The 21,414-nt window shown below is 40.6% G+C and overlaps 2 protein-coding genes across 2 annotated transcripts; one reads left to right on the top strand and one right to left on the bottom strand.

The window, feature by feature from the left end:
- Positions 1 to 1,631: 1,631 nt before the first annotated feature.
- Positions 1,632 to 14,901, top strand: smarcad1a (SWI/SNF-related, matrix-associated actin-dependent regulator of chromatin, subfamily a, containing DEAD/H box 1 a). Its single transcript, XM_061038817.1, has 23 exons — positions 1,632 to 2,089; positions 3,214 to 3,352; positions 3,442 to 3,571; positions 3,694 to 3,763; positions 4,033 to 4,127; positions 4,433 to 4,534; positions 4,759 to 4,837; positions 4,945 to 5,579; positions 6,865 to 7,061; positions 7,688 to 7,778; positions 8,285 to 8,384; positions 9,214 to 9,273; positions 9,688 to 9,763; positions 9,955 to 10,090; positions 10,243 to 10,374; positions 11,162 to 11,257; positions 11,407 to 11,524; positions 11,619 to 11,734; positions 11,837 to 12,025; positions 12,128 to 12,246; positions 13,017 to 13,199; positions 13,364 to 13,473; positions 14,762 to 14,901. The coding sequence occupies exons 1-23, from the start codon at positions 1,969 to 1,971 to the stop codon at positions 14,821 to 14,823; spliced, it is 3,156 nt and encodes a 1,051-aa protein (XP_060894800.1). The 5' UTR covers positions 1,632 to 1,968; the 3' UTR covers positions 14,824 to 14,901.
- A 2,587-nt stretch (positions 14,902 to 17,488) lies between these two features.
- On the bottom strand, positions 17,489 to 21,265 carry prf1.5 (perforin 1.5). Its single transcript, XM_061038816.1, has 5 exons — positions 20,816 to 21,265; positions 20,207 to 20,482; positions 19,351 to 19,622; positions 18,815 to 18,956; positions 17,489 to 18,653 (listed from the first exon to the last, which is right to left on the bottom strand). Exons 2-5 carry the CDS (start codon positions 20,474 to 20,476, stop codon positions 17,766 to 17,768), a joined length of 1,572 nt encoding a protein of 523 aa, XP_060894799.1. The 5' UTR covers positions 20,477 to 20,482; positions 20,816 to 21,265; the 3' UTR covers positions 17,489 to 17,765.
- Positions 21,266 to 21,414: the final 149 nt, after the last annotated feature.

Here is a 21,414-nt window from a genome sequence, read left to right as displayed (position 1 = left end):
CATAAACTTAAAGAATTCCTTTTACTTTCTTTTTTTAATCTCACGAAATGTTAATAAACTGAGGAGTATACACAAGTGTGTGTGTGTGTGTGTGTGTGTGTGTGTGAGAAAGAGAGAGAGAGAGAGAGGTATCTGCCTTTGACTTTGACCATCAAGTCCAAGTGAAGAAAAGGGGATAAATTGGCGGTTTTGTTGGTTTCTGATGAAAATGTATGGTGTGATTCTTTTACATTATAAATGACATTCATAAAGTATTATGTTACAGAATACTTACTCATAATCATTATCAACCTTGATCTGTATTTGGGAGCATGCTTAAATTGTTCTCAAATCGTCGTCATTTTGCTAAAGAGCTCGGAGACTTAGCCCATAATAGTTACTTTGTCAATGGAGTAGTAAAGTGTTTCAGAGAAAGTTTACAATCCATTTTCATTAAATATCATCAGTGACAGAATGTTTGACACAGCCTCATCATCTCATCAGACTATGGTTATCTGCTGCCCCCTTTTGATCAGTAAATGTATTACAGTCTCTAAATCTAAATCACATTAAATCTGAATTAAATGTTTGTTTGTGCTGTGTCTGTTTTATATGATGCCTATTTATATGTTATCGCTTAAATGACCTGCGTTTAATCGTCCCTGTTTGTTAGTGTGTTCCTGTACTTTATTTTTGTTTTTTCTTCTTCACAAATATAATGTCTATTTCGTTCAGATTTCCAAGATAAACTTGAGATGACATTTACTAAATGGTAAATGTGTATGTTTATATTTATAGTTTGAAAATAATTTTAATTATGTAGCTTTGAAAATAAAAGTGTGCATGTGGTAATTTTGTGTTGTTGGTGTCAGATAATTTATAACTATAGTGGCTGGTTGGAGGTGCCATATGAATAAATACATAAATGAATAAATAAATAAATGTTGGGAAAAATGCATAGGCCTAAAGTTATAAATAAATAAATAGGCTAATTAAATAAATGTATCAATAAATAAATATGTCTGCCACTGTATAACATTGGTTTGTTATGATTGCCCACTGTGTTGGATTTTCAAGATTCCTTAATCCCTTTGCAAACTGATTCCTGGATCATGTTTTTGAACTATCAAGTCCCTGTAAACCAAAACAAATATATATGTTTTTTAGTTTTTTATACAAAAGAAGAATGTCTTATTAACCACCAGGCCAAATTTCAGCAATGAAAAAAACGTATAAGTTTATAAAAAATGAAGCTTCAAAATCATGAAAAATGTAGTTGTTCTCTCTCCTCTGGGATGCTGTGGGCGTGTCCATGGAATGCGCCGAAGCCACGCCCACTCGCGGAGAGACTTTACGTTTAATGTTGCGATATCACCGTCGTTTTATAAGTGACGCTGTGACGATCGTCAAGATAGTTCACTTCCAGTCATTCTATCAATTGGTGCGAAGTTCACTTTAAAACTACTGTAATACCATAATGATGCAATTATATATTTTATATTAGGGGGGGGGGGGGGCACTGGATAACTGCGCGGGGAAATACGTGTCTGTGCCGCTGTTGGTTTGTGAATCAAAATTGAAGCGGATGCGGAAGTAAGGTACAGCGTTCTATCTTGACGCAATCGTGAGTTTCCGGTTTCCTCCCGGCTCGCTCTCTTCTGACCAATGAGCGGAGCTGGCTTTGCATCCTCCTGGGCCGCTGGAGTTAGCGGGAAACCGGCTGTTATCGTAGCGCTTCTAATGGACTCCGGATTTAACAACAGTCTCTGTCATAAGGTCTGTCCTTTATCAGTCCAGTAATTAAAACTGTCAAAGTTGAATTTTGAGCAGTGACACGGCTTAAAAACACCGTCTTTCCTACCCACAGCTACCCTAGCTGCTACGCTAACATCCGGCTAGTTAACAATTAGCTTGCAACACGGGCTTCCAGAAAAACACCGCTGAATAGAAAGAAACAAAGGGCTGCCACTACCAGTCAAGAAAGGGGCTATGAGCATGAGTACGTTCAACCTGGACCGTTTTCGATTTGACAAGAAGGCAGCGAAGACAACAAACAAAGAAGCGGACAGCGGCTCCAAAAGTCCAGAGTCTGAGAAGGAGAACAAGCCAGGTAAAGAGCTGTTATGTGACATGGGGTTTTTCAATAACAATAATGTGATGTTATATCAGAAATGAAAGCTTTTGAGTCAGTGGCACATCTCCCCAAGACCTGAAACAGATTTCAACCACAGCAACACAATGAGAGCTCACATGTCAGGACACGATGATCAACCTGCACAAAAGGGAGAAATGGTGACATAATACTATCAAAGCAGGCAACACGTCAGTCATGTATAATATCTTCCTGTCTGTTTTTGAAACAAGTGTTGTGATTGGATGCATGTAGAATTTATGCAAACAGTCCCTCCTCTTGCACTGGAACATGTCTTACAAACTGCATGTCACTGATCTTTCTTAAAGATGGTTTAAGACTCTCACACTGATTATGTTTTCTTTCACATTGACCATGAAATCAAATCACAGTTTGTCAAACGAGTGTCTTCTCCTGCCCAATAAAAGATACACTTCTGACATCAGTACTTACTCCTCTTCGTCCCCTATGGGACATCAGGCTTCAGTGAGCACTCTCCATTGCATTCGGTCCCTGGCAGCATGTTGGGGCCTCTCCCCATGACAGGTTCATCTGTTCCAGCTCTTGTGTCACAGTTCTGCGCCAGGTGGTTTTTGGCCTCCCCAGGTTTTCTTCTGCCTGGCGGTGTCCATCTTAAGGCGACTTTTGTGACGCGGTCCTGCTCCATCCTCAACACGTGTCCTAGCCATCTCAGGCGTCTGTGCCGTAATCTCCTTGGTGATGCTCCGGCTTCCCCGTGTTTTTTTTTTTTTTTTTGTAAAGGTCATTGTTGGAGATCTTTATTAGGCCAAAAGATCTGGCATATTCGTCGGAGGCATCCATTATGGAACACTTCCATTCTCCTCATGTCTGTTTTGACAACTCGCCAGCTCTCTGAACCGTACAGAAGAACAGACTTTCTGATGTCAGTACATGACACAGTATGCACTGATGGGTCTGTCAAAAGGATCGGTCTATCCCTAACTATTATAAGCTCATCGTTTTAGGCAGTGTATGCCATGTGTCACACCTGCATTTTTAAATCTAATATTTAGATGTTTAATCTAAAATATCTGTATACCATGATGACATCTGACTTTTAATTTTGATTTTTTTCTTTCCAGCTAAAATGAAACCTGTCAAAGCTCCACCAAAGCCCCATGTCCGAGGAGTGGTTTTTGAAGAGGTCAATTCTGTTGATTTGGAGGAGGAAGGAACCGTTTCCAAAAGCAAAAAGAAAGTATCACAAAGCAGTAATTCCATGTAGGTGTCACCTCAAATAACGTCACATTTTTACTTTTTTCACACGCATGCTGTCATGTGGTTTACGGTCATATACGCTTCTTCTTTAGGAGTGCCAATAAGAAATCATCAAAATATGCAGAATCTGATCACACCGATGAAGAAGACCACGAGATTGAGGAGAAAATAAACAAACTACTGGAGATGTTTCCTCAGCTCACAAGGACGGAGTTAATTCAAGTGAGTTGAGACTTGGCAGCACTTTTCAGATCATGTCATGATATCCATCTATAATTTTGATATAACCCATTTAATCTTCTGACCTGAGCTGTTCAAAGAAACTTTTTCTGTTTTGGTTTCAGGTCATAGAAAGCACGAGCACTTTGGAGGGGGCTGTGGCTGCATGTATTTTTCAGTTTGGGGATAAAGAAGGTAAATGATTTTTATAAGCACTTTGTTGAAGTTCATACTACATGTTATGTATGTGTCATTTAAATATTAAGGATGAAAAAGTTAATGTACACAACAATGGAAAGGTCAGTCTGGGCCCAATTAAGCAAAGTCAAAACGTCAACAAAGAAGATTTTACTGAATCTGGTGTTCAGGTAGTGAAAAATAACAATGAAATGTCTCTGTTAACATATTGTTCTTCACCATTTGACTAATTCTTAAAACACCCCTTGGCTGTGTTGTCTTTTCAGACCAAGAACAAGGCAGGAAGAGAAAGCAGGTTGGATCCAGCAGCTCTCAGGACAGTGTTGATTTTCAACCCAGCAAGAAGAGGAGATCATCTGTGGTAAGATTACTGATGCTAACTTCACACTTTGAAAGATCGGCATCAAATGTACACATGTTTGGGATCCCGTCAGAAACACTGACGATTTTGAAGTGCATAAAAAGACAGATTAACGGGTCATAAAGACTGCTGCTGAACAGGGTGAACTGCGTGCTTTGAATACAGATTACCATATGGAGTTTGTTTATGGTGATTGAATCAATGGTCTTTATGACTGTTGGCTTTCTCTTTATGCAAATAGCCATTTTCTGTACACTTTCATTGGTAAGGGTTCTTTAAACCTTTTAATTCCCCTTTTTGTAAAGGCCACTGACGATGAAGACAGTGAAGACAAAACGCCGAGCTTTGAGAAGAAGGAGGCCATGGTCAGAAGACTGCAGAGAAAGTTCCCCGACCCAGACAAGGAGGTGAAGACACTTTGTCCCTGTTTGTAGCGCATCATATTGAGACAGATTTTTTCTAATTTTCTGAAACTGTGTATACTCTGCATAATGTGATAACTACCCCTTTGGCCATTGTTTTTAATTGTTTTGCCCAAGTCACATGTTAAGGGATTTCACAGCAAAATGGATGACTTGTCTGTCATCTACAACTACTTGAAGCATTAAACATTCTTTGTGGCTTGTTGTAGGAGCTGCGCATGGTGCTACAGGAACACGACTGGAATTATGAGGACGCTCTGCAGGCTCTACAAGTATTCTCCGATCAAGGTGTGGACACAAAAGCTATCGTCGTAGCCCAGACATCATTTCATCGACATCACGTGATATTGATTCTGATCCTGATTTGGATTGTTGACTTTTTTTTCTGTTGTTAGAAAATACCAGCCACAGCTCCAATGAGGCAGAAGAAGATAATCCCAGTAAATCGAAAAGCAAAGACAAGTCGAGCAGTGGCCACAGAAAGTCAACAAAGCACAAAGACGATGCAGACGACAGCTCAGATGATACAGACGCTACAAAGGACAGTGAAGACGAATCAGACTCAGACGACAGCAGGGGTCCTCAGAACAAAAGTAGAGTCTCCACTTTGTCTTCATGGCTTACATTAAGTCCAGCCCCAGTGTCTTCATCAGCACCTGTTAAGAAAACAACTACCTCTTCCTCGTTAAAGCCAACTTCGTCCTCGTCCTCCACCGCTCAGATGCTTTCCAGGTTTGCCAGTGGGACCAGTATAGCCAAGAAGCAGGCAGCAGAGAGTAAAAAGAAGGCCCGGGCCTCAGACCAACACGTCAGTTCTGGTGGTGAAAGTGACGAGGACGCAGTAAGCAGTGAGTTTGAGGACTCGGACGAGGAGCTGGACACTAAAGGTGGCATGACAGACCTGAAGAAGGAGATACTCACCTTTTTACAGGAGGCATCGATAGACGAGCTGTCGCTGATCGCTGGCTGCTCTGTTAAAAAGGCCCAGAAGATCGTGGAACTGAGACCCTTTGATAGTTGGAAACGCCTGGTGAGTGTGAATGTGTGCGCACGACAGGGTTGTAACGCTACCAGACATTTAAACTTCAGTATAACGCTAGGAAATTTCAAATTATATAAATTATGTAATGTGTTTGGATATTGAAACTGTGTGTCTCTGCTATTCTTGGCCACGTCTCCCTTGGAAAAAGAGATCTCTGATATCTATGGGACTAAACTGGCTATATAAAGGTGGAATAAATAAAAAATAGAAAAATATTTTATCTACACCACTGCAACAAAAATATTGCCTACTTATTTGTGTCAGTTTGACAGTGCTTGCTCTTGGGCTGGTGGCAGCTTCTTTAAAAAAAAAAATATATATATATATATTTGGGGATTTTTATGCCTTTGATTAGAGATAGGACAGTGGATAGTGTCAGAAATCCGGTAGAGAGGGAGTGGGGAATGACTTGTGGGAAGGGGGCCAAAGGTCAGATTCGAACCCGGCTGCCCGCTTGGAGGACTACAGTCTCTTTACATACGGTGCGCACTAACCACTATGCCACCTGTGCCCCTGGTGGCAGCCTGTAAAGTAACTGATTGTATCATTTTGTTAAACATGTGGTATCAAAAAGTTTTCAAGGCTAAAGTGTAAAAGGACATTTTGTTCCTTTTTGTCACAGTTTGCACAAGTTGTCAAGCAAAGTAAAAAAACACAAAACAAAGACCTTCAGATGTTAAATTCTGCTATCGTTCCGCTGAACACCTGGAAGATGACTTTGTGACCCGTTGACTTTGATTCAGAGCGTATTTACTTATTGAGCATCTTCTGTGTAGGGACGAGACATTCCTGAACAGCTGTTGAATTGCAGAACTCTTTGCTTCCCGACAAATCTCTCCTTGTGCTCCGTTATCAAACTGTCAGCCCTTTTTTTCCTTTTCCAAACACCCTTCTGTCAATAGTGAGCTAATAACTACAAAAAATGTGCCTATTGTTTTTTTTTAAACGAGGTCATGTTGTCACAGGACTGTTCAGTGTGTGTAACCCAAACACAACTCAGATATCTCTTTATCGCTTCTGCTGTGCATGTTTGGGTTTATAATATCGCCTGAAAGATAGATGAGTTCACCTTGACCATACACGTACAAACAATGGCAAAGCAGCACAGGCTGTTTGCAAACAGCAGAACTAGTGATGAAGTTCAGTGCGTCTTTATTATTTTCTCCCTATCTGCTCTCAAGTCATCTGAATTTTTGCTTTTCTAATACAGTCGTATTCAATGTGTTACTGTTTAGATACTTTATATAACAACAGTCTCCACCTTCCTCTTCAGGTTGACGTCTTCATTAAAAACAACGGACTGTCAGAGCAGTTACTGGTGGGCTGCAAAGTCGTCCTTAAAGAGAGAAAGGTTGTCCGTGGGCTCATGTCCAAATGTGAGACCATTTCCACAAAAATGGCCAATCAGGTGAATTCAGTGATAGCGAAGGGCACCGGGGCCATGAAATCGCCAAGGGTACTCAACAGCCAGTGAGTAAAATGCACAAATACACTTATATTATAATATACACTATAATATTAGACTGTTTAACTGAGCCTGCTCCCAGTAGATCACAAAACACACACAAGCTGGACACAATTCACTCCAACCACTCATGCAATAATATCACATTACAATATCTATCCTGTGATACTTAGTGCAATAACATATGGAGCTTGTTTGTGTTCTGTGTGCATGTTAGTGTTTTCCATAAAACTGTGAATGTCCAGACATTTGTAACAGCTGCAGCTCTGTTTTTGGCTCCTCAATAATCTTATCTTTATATTTTTTGTCCGTCCACCTGGCTCTTTTTGGCTATTCTCGCTCTTTGCTGTTGTAAGAGTGTACATTTCTTTGTTGTGGGATTAATAAAGGTTTATCTTATCTTTTTAATCAATTAATGGCCTATAAAATGGGTAGACTAGCAAATAAAAAAGGTGCGTGTTCTCAGCCAGTCCTCTATGAAGAGTAACAGATATGTCTGCAGAGCTACCTCACATTTGAAGGCTCTTACGTACATCATTTATTAGGATTTCTGAATGACTTCCAGTGCACATTTGTCATTGAGTGAGAGGATTCACAGCTTGTCCTCAGCAAGTTATTTGTTGTCTTTCAGGTTGAAGCTGAAACCCTATCAGCTCATCGGTCTAAACTGGCTGCTGCTTCTGCATGAGCACAACCTGAGTGGTATCCTCGCTGATGAAATGGTAAGGCACCAAGGAGATTACCTTTTTTTGGAAGTGACATGCTGCAATACCAGTGTTTGTGAGGTGTTGATTTAGATCCTTAAGTAAAGAAAGAGAAACAAAAACCCCTTTGTGCAAACCCCTAAAAAGTCATGCAGGACATCAGGCGTGTGCTGAACATTGAAGTCAGCACTCAATGAGTCAGTATCAAAGAGCTTTCTGTGTGGCTGTGTAGCCGTCCTGCAGGTGAATAAACAACCAGCTGGTGGAAAGGGCAGAAAGAAAGACAGTGACACAAGTGAGATCTTTGCTTTGAAAGGTCTTTGGAGCTGTTATGAATGAAGTTGGAGTCTGAAAAGATTTTTCTATGTTTATACTGGAAGTACCTCATCTGATTGTACAGATGTTCAAATATGTCTTCAGTCCGTCCACCTGGCTCTTTCCTTCTGTCGTCATTCCACATGTTCGATATTTGACCGACTCTCTTTCTCTCCATCTTTCATTTTCTCGTTCATTTCTTCCCTCAGGGTTTGGGGAAAACCATCCAGGCTATAGCATTTCTGGCCCAACTTTACCAGAATGGAAAAGAAGGACCTCACCTCATCACTGTGCCGGCCTCTACACTTGGTAACCAAATTCAGAATCCCACTTTTAATCCAATCTTCATGTCAATCCAACAACCTACACTAAGATAATACTGTTAAGTATAATATCATTTAGTGCTAGGGCATTTTTTACTAACAAGCATGATTCTGTGAGAAAGAAAATACAGTAATCATTGTTGGTGTAGATTTCTTATCAGCCAGGATCTGATACTGACATCAGCCAAGCGCAAAAAATGTGTAGATTATCCGTTTGGCATGTTAAGTCAGAGAGCTATCTGACACATGGCGGGTAAATGTTTGAATCTAAATAGCCATGATGTTATATTTGTTACCGTGTTTTGGTGTGTTGCTGCAGCTTCTTCTCTTGTTCCTCTGATGTCTGCATGTGGAAACAGAGGAGCAAGAAAAAGAAGCAGCAGCTACACCAAAACACTGTATAAAAAAGTACTCGGCGTAATTGTCTTAATAACATCATGACTGTTTTGATACAAGATGGATTTTGATGCCAGCCACCAAGAACGACTGTTTACATACGGGACATCAGCCACCCTGCTGCAACCGGTCTCCTGCTAGCTAGCATTATGCTAACTAAATAGCCAGTAATTGGCAATATTTACAAGGAGTCTGCCGATGTAGTTGATTATTTTCATCCGTAAAGGATATGCTTGAGTCGGGGAATGTTTTCGTTTACCTGCCCTTTTCATCTCACCAGCCTCTCTGGTGTATCTAAACTACTTTTCTTTGTAAGCCTTTTGTTATTGTTCATTCAGACAGTAGCAACAGCGTCAGCGTTTAACTTTTTAAATGTTTTGTTTTTGAATTGTGTTGATTGTATTCCCTCTGTTTTGTAGATAACTGGGTCAGAGAGCTGAAGCTGTGGTGTCCCAGCCTCAAAGTTCTAGTCTATTATGGTAAGACTCCTCATTCATCTTCTTAAACTGAACCTTCCAGTCGAGTTTTCAGACCCGCCGCAGAAAACAACGACAAAAGCTGCACAAACAGAATGAATCCTCTTCATAAATAAAGGACCATTTGATTTCTACGCATACTGCAAGTTGTTGATAGTTTGTGCATTTCATCCCCTTTCTTTGAAATAACAAAGAATGAATGTGCAAAATAGTGACACAGCTTTTCTCTTCTTTATATTTACATTTGTATATTCCTTTTTTATGTCCCTTACTGTAAAATGTGTATTTTATTGATAACTCTTGACTTTTCTAAACGTTTGTCTCCTTCATTAAGTTAGGGTTTATTATGTTAAATAGATACGAGGTCAGTGTCTTTATCAGAGAAAACTTTCTTAACTTGGTGATGGTCCTTTACAGGATCAATGGAGGACCGCCGATACCTCAGACATGACATCCTCAACGAAGCCGTTAAGTTCAACGTCATTGTGACAACGTGAGCAAATGCACACACACACACACACACACACAAACACCTATTGATATATTTTACAGTTCATAAAAGGTACTGTGCTGTTAAGGATGAATTAAACCCCTCAAGCAACTTGTCTCTCAAACTTAAATGAAAATGAACGAGTCAGATTGTCTTTGGTTTATCGTTTGTTTATTTGTTCTTTTTGGTCACAGGTATAACCTGGCCATAGGGAATGAAAATGACCGCAGCCTTTTCCGAAAACTGCGTCTGTCGTATGCAGTGTTTGATGAAGGTCACATGCTGAAGAACATGAACACGCTGCGCTATCGCCACCTTATGGCTATTAACGTAAGCTCACCAACACTGTGATGTTTTTTGTACCACCAATATCCCCCAATGGCTGTGCTGTCTTCAGTCCTCTGAATTAATGTCCCTTCTGTCTTTAACACCGTGAGGTATTGCACATAACAACAGGTTCATGAAGTCTTTTTTCCCTGCAGGCGGAGCACCGCTTGCTGCTGACAGGCACCCCTGTACAGAACAACCTCTTAGAGCTGATGTCTCTCCTGAACTTTATTATGCCTTCTATGTTCTCCAGCTCCACAACACAGATCTCCAAAATGTTTTCTATGGTGAGTGGTTCTTAATGTAAGCTCAGTTTGTCTGGATAGGTAAAAGCTAAACCATTTGAGGGTGGATGGGGCAAAATAACTGCATGCACACGACTTGGAAACACAAGCGTGCTCTCCTCAGAGATTAACTATAGATACTCTAGTTTAAAGACCTGGATTGTTAAATGCTAAAACATAGCTATTGCAGGTGAGACAAAAATCATCAACATCTTACGTAGTATCTCCTGGCCCTCTACAGTGCTTGAGTCCCCTGAAACGATCCGGCCCTGTTTACACCTTTACAATAACATCCCTCCTGGATGATCGGATCACAAGTGGTCAGTCTTAATGCTAGGTGTGACCGCTAGGTGAATCCTGAGGACAGATAGAGATCAAATCACTCAGGTCACTTACGGAGGTGGTCTGGGATGCTTTTGTCCACATCGGTTTGGTTGTGTAGATGCTTTTTGTGTGCTTGGTCATAATAAGGACCGCCCCCTCAAATAACATCATCCGCTATAGCACTGTTGAGAACTTGGAGAACAACGCTGCATCCTTCTGGGTGAAACCATGATGTTGGGTTTCTTATTTGTATATTGCAGCAGGCAGGCGAGATCCTAACGCGAGTGGTCACTGGAGACATGTTGTTAATGCAAAGTGTGCTGTCCACTTGTGATCAGATCACTGAAAGCACATGTTGATACCTGGTGTAGACAGGGACTCTGGTTCACAAGTCAAATCACAAATGTTTCCACTGCAAGCTTTGTCACCATTGCTCATGTGTTCAACGTTGTATCTTGTGTTGCAGAAATCCCACGAGGAGCAGAGCCGCTTTGAGAGGGACCGTATTTCTCAGGCCAAACTCATTATGAAGCCTTTTATCCTCAGAAGAGTCAAGAGTGAGGTGAGTCCTTTTGGCACAGTTACATTCATGTTTAACGTTAATCTAGACTTAGCGTATTGTGAGTTACTCTGCGATTCTCATCCGTAATAATCAAAGTAATCGTGAAAAAACAAAGTGTTAAGAGTTTCTAATAGCTTTTCCTTTTGCAGGTCCTCAAACAGCTGCCAGAAAAAGAAGAGACGGTCGAGTTCTGCCCAATGAGTGAGAAGCAGAAGGTCCTCTACCAGAGCCTTTTAAAAAAACTCAAAGGTTCCACCAATGGCGAGAGTGAGCTGGATTGTCTGATCCCTGAGCATAATCAGAGTTCTCCTTTGTACAAATAACAGAAAATAATGAGTTCTTTAAAATGTTTGTCATGCAGAGCGCGAGTTGTGTAATGTGATGATGCAGTTGAGGAAGATGGCCAACCACCCTCTGCTCCACAGACAGTACTACACCACAGAGAAGCTCAAAGCTATGAGCAAACTCATGCTGAAGGTTCTACTCATTTATTTGTCACTTCAGCCCCTCCTCTTGTCCTTATAGCCCCCTTAATATAAAATATTTTCTAAATGTTTCTCTCTCTCTCTCTCTTATTAGGAGCCAACTCACTTCGATGCAGAACCGGCTCTCATCCAGGAGGACATGGAAGTGATGTCAGACTTTGAGCTGCACAATCTGTGTAAGCAGTACTCCTCCATCAGCTCCTACAAGCTCGAAAACGATCTCCTGCTCGACTCTGGGAAATTCCACCACCTCACAGAGCTGTTGACCTCACTCAAAAACAAGGTAAATATCATTGTGCTGAGCGTGTATGGCACATGAAAGAAGAGGTTACTTTGTTACACAGAATAAAAGATCATGTCTTAAAAATGTGTTTTTACCGTACAGGGAGACCGAGTGGTATTATTCAGTCAGTTCACCATGATGCTGGACATTGTCGAAGTGCTGCTGAAACATCTGACGCATCGTTACGTCAGACTGGACGGATCCACGCCCATAGCAGACAGGTCTGAGTTGAACAATACTTTGAAGTCAGCTTGAGCATCATTCACACAATGTGAAGTATTTAACTTTTATCAACAAAACATAGATTCAGGGATGTGATCTTTGAAACGTTCGGTCAGTTCTTCTGTTTGCTGCCGTTCAGTATGATTTAAAGAAAGAAAGAAAATTCTGGAATAGGATCCAATCGGCCTTTTTACACATAATGAAACAAGAATTATTCTAGTGATTTGATACAAAACTACATATTGAATGTATTTTTAAAAGCTACAGATGGGCCATACTAAGCTCTGCTGTTTGTAAATGAATTAAGATGAATGAACTTCTCCTTGATGTGAAAGGTGCCAGAGGTTCAAATGAAGAGGTTACAAATTGAAACAAAAGACACAAAGAGGACAAAAGAGTAAATAAACCTAAATGATGCAAAAAGCAGTAAATGGGTGCATGAGAGTTCACCGAAATGTATAAATGAAGTCTTCTAAAAATTACCTGGAGAAGGACCCTCAGTCCCCCACTTATAGTATAATATGTATGTTCTCTGTGCTGGCCTGGGGGGGTCGTATTTTATATGTACTATAACTAACAATTACTAAACAGATGGAGTTATAATTACATTTAAATGTAAAATGAAGGTTATTTACATGTGCACTTTCATTTTTCTGTTGTGCTATTCCATTTTTACTTCCCGTTTCTCCTTTTTTGTCCTCTGCTAATTAGTTGTTTGTAAATTGTATTGCACGTAAAGTCTAGAATAACCAATTCTTTCCTCCTGCAGGATTGTGTTGATTGATGAGTTCAACACAGATCCCGACATATTCGTCTTCCTGCTGTCCACACGTGCCGGTGGCCTGGGCATTAACCTCACCTCAGCTAATGTTGTCATCCTACATGACATAGACTGCAATCCCTACAACGACAAGCAGGCAGAGGACAGGTGTCACCGTTTAGGCCAGACAAGGTAAAAAAACAAAAAATCAGCAGGTGTCTGCCTGTAGATGCTTAATAATGCGTGTGGATTCTGAATACATTCAAATCTCAGAATAAACCTCTCTGAAGACCTTGTTACCTGCTGCTCATTAAAGAATGTCTATAATGACTAACATGCCTTGCTGTGTGTCTCAGGACTGTCAAAGTGATGAAGCTGATCAGTAAGGACAGCATCGAGGACTGCATACTGCAGCTGGGCCAGAAGAAACTAAAGCTGGAGCAGGACATGACGGCTGCTGAAGAAGGTAAGGAGATGCAAACAGACAATGGCATGCTTAAGATTTATTGGCTGCATGCAACACTCTCTTTAATTATTACTTTCATTTAATGTAACTGTTCAATCAAATTTTTATAGAGCCATTCTAGTAGTGAACTATTTCCTGTCATGCTGCTTGTGTTCATGCTTTGAGGCAAAGTCACTATTGTTCACCTTAAAGTTTACCCTTAAGTAACATTTGTTGCAATCAGAGTGATTTGATAAGAAAAGAGGTCAAGACAATGCCAGCCCTCTGCTACATCACAAACTGTGTTTGTTTTCAGAAGGCTATTAAAGGTTTAACTGTAAGTCCAAAACATGGCAGCCTTTTCATTTTCAAAGAATCGATACTGAAGTTTCACTTTTAAAGTCAGACTAAAATCCCTGGAACCTGCTTGTGTAAATGTATTTGGATCAAATCTGCAGAATTCCTGTGTTGAGTAATGACACATATTTGTGTACTTTGAGGAGTACACAAATATGTAACAGAGGAACGAGAATGAAGAATCCTTCTATGACTGACCAATATGTTGTGTATATAAAAACAACAATGATCAAATTAAAATGTGGCAAAACACACACACGAGTCGGTAGAGCCAAACCAATGAATCAGCCAGCGGATAATATCGGCCGATATTAGCATATTCAGTGACTATCGGTAATGGCTAATTGTGCCAATACAGCTAGATTTATTCACCAGTCACATAGCGTTTCATTTGAGTTTCATTGTATTACAGCAGTTCTCTTTCACCAGCAGAGGGCACTATATGGATAATAATAAGTATTATCACTCTCCAGAGTGTCAGGCTGTGATGCACATACACGCTCAGTTACTTTCTAGTTGAGTGACCATCTCGCCTTTCTTATAAATATTTTCCACTTGTGTTTGGTAACTGCATTTCAGGGATCAACGCAATACATTTGTATATCTAAATCTCTACGGATCGAACATAGATCAAAGAAAGATATCGGCCGATATACCTGTATCAGATTTTCATTCTCCCCAAAATCGATATCAGTTTCTGTCCCAAATATCCCACATCAGTCGACCCCTAGTTTGAATAAAAATAATTTGAGAAGTCATGAAGTAACTTCCAGCTGAAAGAACTAGTGTGCATTGCAGGCAGTAGATATATATTTCAAAAACAAGGGCAGTTATCAATCATATTTCCTGCAAGATGGTCAGCTATTGTATCAGGCACTGTGTTTGTTGTCTTGCGTTTGTATCCCTTTTAAAAGAACGAATAAATAAACCAAATTGCACATTTGTTGTTTAGGTGGTGAGGGGACCATACCTGAAGATATGGCATCTTTGCTCAAAGCCTCACTGGGACTGTGATTTACAAATTTGAGATTTTACAAATACCTTCTTTTTGGTTTGCATTCCTGTGTTTCTGGGCAGACTTGAGTGTTCTGACTGAACACACACACACACACACACACACAGACACACACATAAATACACTTATGTGTCTGTACAGGAAAACTACTGAGAACCATACGCTGTCATGCAAAGAAGATGTGATGATGAAATCCTGTCCACTGTTTGGCATGGCAGCTGTGCCTAAAACCTTTTTAAATACACACGCAGGTTTTTACTCCCTCCTCCCTGTATACAAGGACAAAACAAACATGGGCCCTTTTAATGCTAACGCAGTGCACGTCATATGAGCGTCTGGAGTTGTAGAAACTTGAATGCATTTGAGGGATCGTTTTAAATCTAAACTGCTAGTAATGCAGCAAGTGTCGGAGTTCATTATCAAACTTGTTAATCATTAGTTCAGATACCCCATGTAGTTCTGTAACGTTCACATTTAGATGAGGTTACATTAGACTGCTGGTATGGAAATTGATGCCTACAGGCCATCTGCTGGCTAAGACTTTAAAAATGGAAATTGAAAAAAAAATAAAAAAGGAAATTGAGTTGACGTACCCAAAGAGTCAGAGCACGGAGAAGGGCAGAGTTTCTTTTGCCATCCTTTAAACCAGAATTGCGTCTTCTCCTTAGCAGCTCTGGATACAAAAAAAAAACAAGTTCTTTCCTGCTATGACCCCAAGCAGAAGGTAAGACAACTACCCTTAAAGTGTTACTATTCACGCTGATTTCTGATCACACCGTTTCGACAGTTCTGGTGCATCAGAAAGTAAGCCAAGTACCCGTTGTGATGTCACTCTTAAGGTCACGTGTCTACTTTCATCCTGTTTCATATTTTAAGTCATATTTGGTAAAAGGCAGAATGACTGAAGGTACATGCTTTTTCATGGTGTAGACAAGACTTTAGTACTTAAATATTCCAATTTTGTAGAGTGCAACACAAGAAAAACTAATCCAAACCTGAAATAGAATGTATTTGGTAAACTTGAATTGAATCGATCGACTCCTTTAAAATATCTTGGTAACGTCAGAGAAGATAATGATCTGAGGAACTGTACTGTATAAGTAGCCCCTGTGATGTACGTGTTTCAGTGTTACTGTATAAGCTTTTATGAAGTCATTTGTATGTTTTTAAGGTTCTTGTTTAAACTAAAAAAAAAAATAAAGATTGTAATAAAAGTTTGTGTGGTCGTGTCTTCAACAAGCTGACCTGGGTCGAGCTGACACATCTTCCTTTAATGATGAACTCTTTGTCTGCTGTTAAAGGTTTGGTAACTATAGGGTCTCTGGTATCATCTGAAAGAACTTGTAAAAGATAAGGAGTATTTAACAAGTTTCGTTTTGACTTGGTACATTAGCCCTTTTCAGTTTCATTCTTCCATAAAGATGATTACAGTTTCCCCAGTGAGCTCTTAACAGCGGCCACATATTGAGGGCAGTAATGAAACTTAAATGTTTTAATATCATCTCTCTGTCCATATGTTACGACCCGGCTCGTGTGGTGAAAGGGAAGCAAAAAGAAAAATAAATTACAGTGATGCAAAACAATAAGTGAGGCCAACGAGTGCTGCTCAAATAAAAACTAAGTAAAACAGAAGGACTCTTAAGTTTTTAAAAAAACGAACTTTCTCATTAGTGAAAAGGAATGAACATAAAACCTGACGAGCTACACTCACCCAAACCAAACAACAAATGAGCAACGCCCCTAACCTAGTGTTTACTAAGCAAAACTAATACCTGACCCAGTCCTAACAGTAAAACGAGGGCGTCAGAACATCAGCTGCTGCCCTGACTGCTGGCTGACCAAGCTTCTTAAAGGAGTGTGTTGGATTGGAAGGGCCTGTCATCCGATTGGTTAATTGCTTCACTGCAGCTTTGTTCCGATCAAGCTTTTCCAGCAGGCAGCACATGTGACAGGTATCTGGCCTGGACAAGACACACAGGCAGACACATGGTTTCAAAAACTACAAAAGATGAGGAGTGTTTAACAAGTTTCATTTTGATTTGGTACATTTGCCCCTTGCAGTTTCATTTTTGCACAGCAGTTAATAACGATTCATCTCAAGTTGATTACAATTCCGTCAATGAGCTTATTAAAGGCAGCTAAATATTATATACATTTCATAATCTAGTATCTCTATCCATACTAATAAAGTTTCTGTGACATTTCAATTTAGATGGAGAATATTTTTATGAATTAAAAGTTCTGAAAGGACATTTTATTTCTCCTTCATGTGAGTCTGTGCATGAATGTGAAGCTGATCTTTTTTCTAATATATTTCATGTTCTTGTTTCTGAACATGGCACACATGTACCACTTTAAAGAAACGAGTAGGTTAGTAGACATAGGAGGTTTTTTGTAACACTTGAGGTGATCAAATCATTCTCAATATAAAATAATCAGACTTGAAACAACTTAAAGGAAGAATATGCGACTTTTTGATCCAGTAGATGTCGCCATTGAGCACCAGCATGACACCATAAAAGATTCGGCTCAGACAACATCACAGCCTGCGGGACTCGGGTGTTACACTCATTGCAGACAGTCATGACTCAGAGTTATTTTCAGAGGATATACTTGATTTCTGCTACATTCAAGTGTAAAATGTTGCACATTCAGCCTTTAAGGTCACATGACAAAGCTAAATCCTTTTATTTCACTTTGTACAATGGTTGCAGAGGATGTTGCCTTTGCTGAATTCATACTAAAATGTTAACATCTGTTTCTCTTCTTAGGAATAACACTGAAAGGTTGTTTTTTTTTAGTGAGTGAGAAAATTAGAAAGTTTGGCAAATGTTTTCAGTTAAGATTACAACATCTCGTTAAAAAAAAAAAAAAAATCTAACACTTGAAAGTTCAACATTATGTATCTAACATGAAAGTCTACTCTCACACTTGTGAAAGTCTACTCAGCAGTGGGGGAGTATCGTCCGCACCTAAAGCCTGTCAAGTGAGCATCACAAATGATTGTGTAGCTGAAATAGAGAACTCCTTTTTTCAGCTGACAACTTAGAGAGCGACTTCCTCGCTCAGGGAAGACTACACATCGACCCACCACATCATTATAAATCACATCTCTATCCCAGACTTCAAACCTCATTTCCTGACCCAGTTCCACTGATCCAAAGTCATAAGTTGAATTCCAAACTGGGTCATTGTTGTCCATCACCGTCTCGGTCTCCTCGTACATGCCGTTGTAGAAGATCTTCACGTAGGCGTCTGTTTTTGTGAAGGTGTCGGCCCACAGACCTGCAGCTCTGTGGATCTCCAGTCGCAGACTTCCTCTGCCTGCCCGGAGAGGACAGCAGTTGTGGTCCAGGTTCGGCGTTGGGGAGCAGTTCCTCAAACCGACCTGGTCTTCTTTCAGCTGGTTCTCTCGGATATACTGAGACACCGTGAGTCTCAGGTTATCACTGATCTGCGGGTCTTCCACCAGCTGATGAAGAGGAAAGATGGCGTAAGACACCACATCAGGGTTGTCGTGGAGGCTGTTCATCCAGCTGTGGTACGCTTCAGACGGGTCCTGCTGGTACAGGATGTCAGGAAAGTACCTCTCCCCTCCGATAACCTCAATCTTATGGGTCATGAAGCCTTGGTAGAAGCCCATGCTCATGTTACCCTTCAGGAGGTCGTCACATTTGTTGGAATAGGAGGCGTTCCCGGGGACAAAACCAAGAGCCATTCGGAGTTCGATGTTCAGGCAGTTTTTAACCTCTCTTTCAGAAAAACCTTTTAGTGTGGCCAAGCAGGTCCTAAATGCGGTGATACGCCTCACCTTACCACCAAGATGGACCTATAGGAGAGTAGAACAAGTCATGAATTAAAGACTGGTCTGTCAGTAACACTCATCCTTCTAAACCTCTTAACCTTTAGAGTTATTTGGCAGTCTTACAAAAATACATTCTTCTGCATTAGTACTTCATTGTTAAAGTCTGGAAGGGTCAACCGCCTGACCTGGTGTATATAGTGAGTTCCATAGGTGTCTATCAGCCGTCTATAGAGGGCTCTGTCCTGGCTTGTGTTCATGCTCTGTGGGAGTCTCTTCAGATGCTTTGTGAACTCTGAGCTCAGCTGGGGATGGTCAGCGAGCCTGTAGCTGAAATAAACAAATGGCATGTTGAGTTTAACCACAACACAGTGAGAACATACAATCAAGTCTCTCATGGAAGAAAAATTAACAGTTATGTTCATCCTAAGGTCGTGACTGACATTGCAAAATGCTTCTTTTGTGGAGCTTTTTCTTAAATTAATTTCCCAGCTTTTCAAAACTGACTTGAGGTTTCTTGAGCCAATTAATTCACCATAATAGTATCCATTTAATACACGATTTATTAGAGAATGTATTCATACAATTGTTTGTTCATACAGATCTTACAGTACTTAATTAGCCAATTTCCTCATCATAATACTCCTAATTTATGAATTGATTCTACATCAATTTGAAAGACTATCTACAAATCTCCATCGTTTCCAGCCCTGCTCCTCTTTACCTGTAGTAGGTGCAACTGATTTCATGGATGGCAAACGTGGCCTTGTCCACACTGTGCTGCGAACGAGCAAACTTTGCCAAATCAGAGCCACTTCCCCCAAGCACCGCCTTCCCGATTTGGTCCAAATTCAAACCCAGGCCCCAGTTGTTGTTAACTACAGAGTTGGAGCTGCGCAGCAATGAGTCCACAGAGTGGTGAAGGGCGCTGGAGAGCTGCTTACTGCAGCGGCTGAAGGGACGCCAGTCGAGCACAGCTGCTGGAAGCTTCTGAATCTAAAGAGGGAAAAGGCAGGATGTATTGTCGGATGCAGGTGGAGGAGGAAAATATATAAAGGAAGTCTGGACTACAGAGGGAGACAATAGGGTAGAAGACAAAAAGTTAAAGCTCCTGTGAGGAGTTTTTTCGCTGGTTATGAAACCGACTGAAATGAAAATGTACGTCTCTGTAGAACATATAAAAGCCAAAGAATCGATCAGTAATACGATTAATTAGTTCTTGATTGTTATTTTTCATGCCTGAATCCGCTGACGTGGGGTAGGTGCCAGATGCAGATGAAATGGTTAAAGAATGCTGCAGAAACAGCCTGTTTTTACAGCTTACAAAAGATTCTCTGAGTGATGCATTTTACTTTTAAAAGAGAGTAAAATAGGATTTTTTCTTTAATAGAAAAACAATTTATGCATTTACAGGGGGAAAAAACCCACTTTGTCCATAGAGGGCACCAAAATCAACACAAGACGAAAGTTCCCCATAGGAGCTTTAAGAAAACTGTTTGGGATTGAGTAAAGTGGAGGGAAATAGGACAAAATACATCATGGTAAAAAAAGTTGTGAAAACAAGGAAAGTGAGCTTTCACCTGTCCATTTTGGAAGCGGTTTGGACACAGTATACAGGTCTGGTTGCCAGTCAAAGCACCTTTGACATTTATGACATACGCCCCTGTTCTACGCATCCGCACCACATCAAAACCCTCCCCTGCCAGGTTATGGCCCGGCACATAGAGGGCTTTCTCACACTCTGACCCTGAGCCAATTCGACAGCCCTGGGCGCTCCAGACCTCCAGCATAACCAGTGAGGCCAATATAAACAAGACAGAGTTGAACTGTTGGTTTCCTTCAGCTTGCATCGTTACCTAAAATGGTACAAAACATGGAGGGTGAGAAAAGGGTACACAATGTCTTTATTCCATGATAAACTGTAGTTTGAAATACTGTGTGTGATAAGATGGTCAATTAAGGGGGAAGTGCATTGTAGTTCTTAGTGTTATACAATTTTCAAATATCCAGCTGAAGAGTTGTCTCTGACAGACAATTGTCGGTATTATTTTTGCTACACAGTAAATGCAGATGAGCTTTTAATCCTCTCTGCTTTAGAAACTGGACTAATCCTGCACCAGAAGTAGTGTCAACTTTTTAAAAAACGTGCACAACAGACAGATACAGAACCAAAGAGCATGCATTCTTACCTAAGACAATATTTTATCTCCTTCAAATTGTCTTCTTTGATCGCCTCCAGGAGTTTTCAGGCTGTAGCTTCCTTTGCCTCCTGAAATACTAAAATGTGTCACCTAATTTCAACAGCTGAGAAAGATGCAGTCGTTGTGCCTCTTCTTTCTTCACTAACCCCACCGATGGCAAAGCATTATAAATGATGAACTGCAATGTCCTGGTCCTGCTCAAAATAAAACCACGGCCGAGCGACCTTGTGTTTTCGGGCTGCGCTGAATGCCTGCTGGGTGCACTCTTTTGTCCGTCGTCTGCTTTTTGAAAAAGACCAAACAGGGAGTTTCCCTGCTAGAGGACTATGCATCTGTCTCTCTTTCCCTCTTCCTCACTCTCTCTCTCTCTCTCTCTCTCCCCTAAGGCCAAAACAATTTCCTCAGCATGACTGGGTTTGTTTTCATGTTCATGACCCAGCTTTATGAATCCCTCACAGCTGTGTGTATGTTTGAATATGGTTGTGTTTGAACGTGCATATGTGGGGGAGGGAGACTCTTGTACAGTCACGAGATAAAATTAGTAAGAGCTCCCTTTACGGGAATTGCCTTTGTGTATATGTATGTGA

Source organism: Labrus mixtus, chromosome 5, assembly GCF_963584025.1.
Source record: "Labrus mixtus chromosome 5, fLabMix1.1, whole genome shotgun sequence".
In the NCBI taxonomy this organism is placed as follows: Eukaryota; Metazoa; Chordata; class Actinopteri; order Labriformes; family Labridae; genus Labrus; species Labrus mixtus.
This window is presented reverse-complemented; position numbering and strand designations above follow the sequence as displayed.

Coding starts and splice junctions, on each gene's coding strand:
- smarcad1a (XM_061038817.1), top strand. CDS start 1,969: ATGAGCATGAGTACGTTCAACCTGGACCGTTTTCGATTTGACAAGAAG. Junction 5,580..6,864: donor TTGATAGTTGGAAACGCCTG/GTGAGTGTGAAT, acceptor CTTCCTCTTCAG/GTTGACGTCTTCATTAAAAA. Junction 9,274..9,687: donor CAAAGTTCTAGTCTATTATG/GTAAGACTCCTC, acceptor GGTCCTTTACAG/GATCAATGGAGGACCGCCGA.
- prf1.5 (XM_061038816.1), bottom strand. CDS start 20,476: ATGCAAGCTGAAGGAAACCAACAGTTCAACTCTGTCTTGTTTATATTG. Junction 18,957..19,350: donor ATCAGTTGCACCTACTACAG/GTAAAGAGGAGC, acceptor TGTTTATTTCAG/CTACAGGCTCGCTGACCATC. Junction 18,654..18,814: donor GAACTCACTATATACACCAG/GTCAGGCGGTTG, acceptor ACTCTCCTATAG/GTCCATCTTGGTGGTAAGGT.